Below are 3,852 nucleotides of genomic sequence, written 5' to 3'. Positions count from 1 at the left end.
GCATTGATTTAACTATAGCTAAATAATATTATTGGTTCACACTTTGCTTATACATTTTGGATACATACCTTAAATATATCAAAAACTAAGATAAATTATGATTAAATTGTTCATAATTTAAATAAAAATATGTAGGTACCTACACTAAACTATACAGTACATACATTTTATGACATGTGATAGGAAATACCCTTTTTTGTTTGGCTTTGGCTCATATGTACTTCGAAGGCAAATTAGTATTTTTTGTTCCTTTATACTTGTAAATTATAGTTATAGTATCACAAGCCAAACATATGGATTGAGGCCAGTTTCACATAGTGCCAGTTAAAATCCATTCCAGTTATATAGCGTTATGTTTAACTGTACTGGCATAGTGTGTAATGTAATTACCCGTGTCGCTGGGGAAGGCCAGCATGCCCATACAGTGCTGGATATCTCGGAGTTGGCCCTCTTCGTACGAGGAGAAGTGCTTCTTGGCGTAACGCACAGCTTCCAGCCGCCGCTCAGCTCTGACCAGTTCTATGAACTCCTATACATACATATGCAATATTAAATATAAACTAACGTTACCCATTCCAGGACGTAAAATTCATAGGCATAGGAGCTAAATCATTGAAGGAACTAATAATAAATAATGAAGGATACAAAAAAGTAGCAAGAATTAAAAAAATGTACACATTCCCTTCCCATCCTTTTCTTATAAAAAAGGAAGAGAAAGGGATAAAGTTGGGTCTCCAGCACCATACTCATCAGATTGTACTCGGAATTGCTTCCCACTACACGCCTGTTTTCTATGTGAGGTATTGCTGGGGGCGAGACTACATTGCGAAGATGTTAAAACTCTACCACTGTGACAAAACATTGTAAATATGTTAAAACGACCTGTATGCGTATATTAAACTCCATGGTGGAGTTGATCTTGCGCAGCTTGGACTTGTTGTCGGCGCACCACTGCAGGCCGCGCGCCGTGCGCCGCGCCGCCAGCTCGCGCTCCACCTGCGCCGCCGCCTGGTAGATGTCTGACACACACCACACCAATTCAACAATTGTTTTTTTTAACAACAATTGTTTTTGTTAAAAATGTGTTAAGATGGTTATAAATGCAGTATGTGCATCCTACTTTCAATTTAGTATGAATGTTTCTATTAATTAATATATATTTTTTTCTTTTTATGATGTCCCATTTTTGTTTGATGTGATTTTTTTTCTTTTTAAAAGTGTATTTTTTATTTCTGTATAGGTATGTAATTAGTGCGGCCGGTTACCCTAATAATTAAGCTATATGTTACTTGAGTGCGAAGGAGCCAGCTGAAAATCGGCGCAGGAACGGCTTAGTCCTGCATACTGAGCTGGCTACTTTTTGCCACGATTGTTTTCTTTAGAATAAGTCCTTGTATGTAATTTCTATTTTGTGGCAATAAATACATACTCATTCATTCAATGCTACTTACACCGTTCTAATATACGCTTAGCCAATTACAATCGTAACAACGTAACGTAACGTATTTCCGAAACGCTTTACTCAGTCTACCGATTCCAGCCAGTGTAAGGTGGCAAACGAGCAAGCGAACACTTAATTCGCTAAAATAGCGACCATTGACTATGAACATCTACATTCACAGATGCATTCCTATCTTAAGGGTAAGGGGGAAGGGGATACATTTACCCTTCACATATTAATTCAAATATTTTTTTCCCATCCCTTCCCTAGCAGAAGCTGTCTTTTTTGTTCTTTAATAGTTTGAAATTTACATTTACCCAAAATTAAGGGAGATTTTGAGGAAATATTGATGATTTTGATTTTGGTGAGCTGACAACACATATAAAAACTTCTCAAATATACATATATAAGTTAATATACAATACAAAATCATCAAATTGCTTACCAACGTTAGTGAGGTCGCGCAGATCCTTAGCGTCCGCCAACTTGGTAGCGGAGTCATAGTAACCGTTCCTCAGGAAGTAGTCCACCAACATTCGGTCCAAGCGAACCTTGCGCCATTGGTTCAGAGAAGTCTGTAACATTTCATATAATACCTTATAAAATGGGTATCAATCATCTTTTCCCCTTAGAGAATCGTTAATTATAAAGCACCAGCTGTTGCCCGCGACTTCGTCTGCGTTTTAATACCAAGGAAGTTACTTTTTGGCTATTTAGATGTCATTCTCTAGAAAATCGAAAGACGCAACACTTCAGACTATCAGAAATACATACTCTATGTTAAATCTTATAAATATTATAAATGCGAAAATTTTGATGTTAAGAGTTTGTAGCCTTTTAAGGTTGAACGTATCTCAATGAAATTTGGCATGGATGTAGAGTGTAGTCTGGAAGAACACATAGGATACTTGCTTTGTTTTTTTTTTAATTAAATGCGGACGGAGTCGCGGGTGAAAGCTAGTATAACTATAATTAAGTATACCCAAACAATGTATTAGTGTCGGTGGATCAGGGTTTTAAACACTTGACTTGTTATCTACAGGTCTTGGGTTCGAATCCCGCTTGTACCAATGTAATTTTTGTTTTTTTTTTTTTAATTTTGGATGTACATAGTTCACCCCACGTTCTTACTATGAAGGAAAACATCGTGATGCACATATCTACGGAGAAATTCAAAGATATGTGTGAAATCAACCCGCATTGGGCAGCGTGGTTGACTATGGCACTCTAACTTGAGGTAGGCACCGAGCCCCTCAGTGAGGACATATAAAGGGCTGATGAAACAGTATACTAGTATAGTATCTTTACAAAATTATGCAGTTCTTTCTCTCCTGAAATATTCCTATTTTTGACATCCATGGTAGACCTTCAACAATATGCAGAGTAAAGTGTAAGAAAAATATAAGTTACTTGAGCAGCAACGGGATCCTGTAAGGCTTCAGCTTGCTCCTTGAGGTGATCGAGCCGCTTCTTGCAAACATAAGCGGCTTGCACCTCTTCGTTGATAGCTTCTGAGGCTTTGCGTTTCATTGTTGTCAGCTTTTCTACCTGTATTAAAAAATTAAGAAAAGAACAAAAAGAGTTTGGTTCCGACTTAGGGTATAAATAAATATTGAGTAAAGATTACAAAACGTAGATTATATAAGAAGTATGTATTAAGTATGAAGTGCATCAACAAAGACTTCCTTCAAGAAGAAGAATGTAATTATAATGAAAAAAGTTTTGCCCACAAACATATTTATTATATAACACCTCAATGTTGTCATCAGTTCTTTTTTTTTTTTTAATAATTGTTAGATCAATATAAATGTAGCATTTTTCTGTGAATTAAAAAAGCAAGAAGTCCAAAGAACTGATATTTCAATTAAACTCTTTTGTCAGTGATTTGCTTGCTGTTGCGTCTGTAAGTTTAGTTATAAAGTTATAATCTACTAGCTTTTGCCCGCGACTGCGTCCGCGTGGAATTGAAAAAAAAACAAAAGTGAATAGCCTATGTGTTCTTCCAGACTATCTTCTACGTCAATGCCAAATTTCATCGAAATCCGTTCAGCCTTTTAGGCTACAAACTCTAACAAACATCCATCCATCTAAACTTTCACATTTATAATATTAGTAAGATTAGTGAGATAATATCATAAATGTGATCAAATATCATTTCTGCCCAAATTCTTTAGAAATATCTATTGAATGTTTCTGCTACTAAAATATTATGAAAACAATGTTGAAAACTACCATTGGAGTTACTCTCCTTGATATTTAGTATTAGAACCCTTCTCTAAGTCAATCCCTTAACACCTTAGGTGCGCTGTGTATCTTTTTGTGACAGTGTCTAGAACACTGTGTATGTGGCCAGGGAGGTAAGAATTTCAAATGAACTATTTCCCAACCCATGTGTATCTAAATGTCACATG

General features: G+C 36.1%; 1 protein-coding gene across 1 annotated transcript in view; it reads right to left on the bottom strand.

Annotated features, from left to right (window-relative positions):
• LOC106106455 (macrophage erythroblast attacher) overlaps window positions 1-3,852 on the bottom strand; it is a 10,328-nt gene that overhangs the window by 5,141 nt on the left and 1,335 nt on the right. Inside the window, exons 2-5 of the mRNA XM_013287033.1 lie at window positions 2,852-3,052; window positions 1,887-2,016; window positions 883-1,019; window positions 350-529 (exon numbers count right to left, since the gene is read on the bottom strand). Of these exons, the coding sequence (XP_013142487.1) occupies window positions 350-529; window positions 883-1,019; window positions 1,887-2,016; window positions 2,852-3,052 (648 nt within the window). The remainder of the gene's footprint in view (window positions 1-349; window positions 530-882; window positions 1,020-1,886; window positions 2,017-2,851; window positions 3,053-3,852) is intronic.

The sequence above is a fragment of the Papilio polytes genome, unplaced genomic scaffold (genome assembly GCF_000836215.1).
Source record: "Papilio polytes unplaced genomic scaffold, Ppol_1.0 DF822178.1, whole genome shotgun sequence".
In the NCBI taxonomy this organism is placed as follows: domain Eukaryota; kingdom Metazoa; phylum Arthropoda; class Insecta; order Lepidoptera; family Papilionidae; genus Papilio; species Papilio polytes.
The sequence above is the reverse complement of the archived record's forward strand: the minus strand, read 5'-3'. Positions and strand labels throughout refer to the sequence as shown.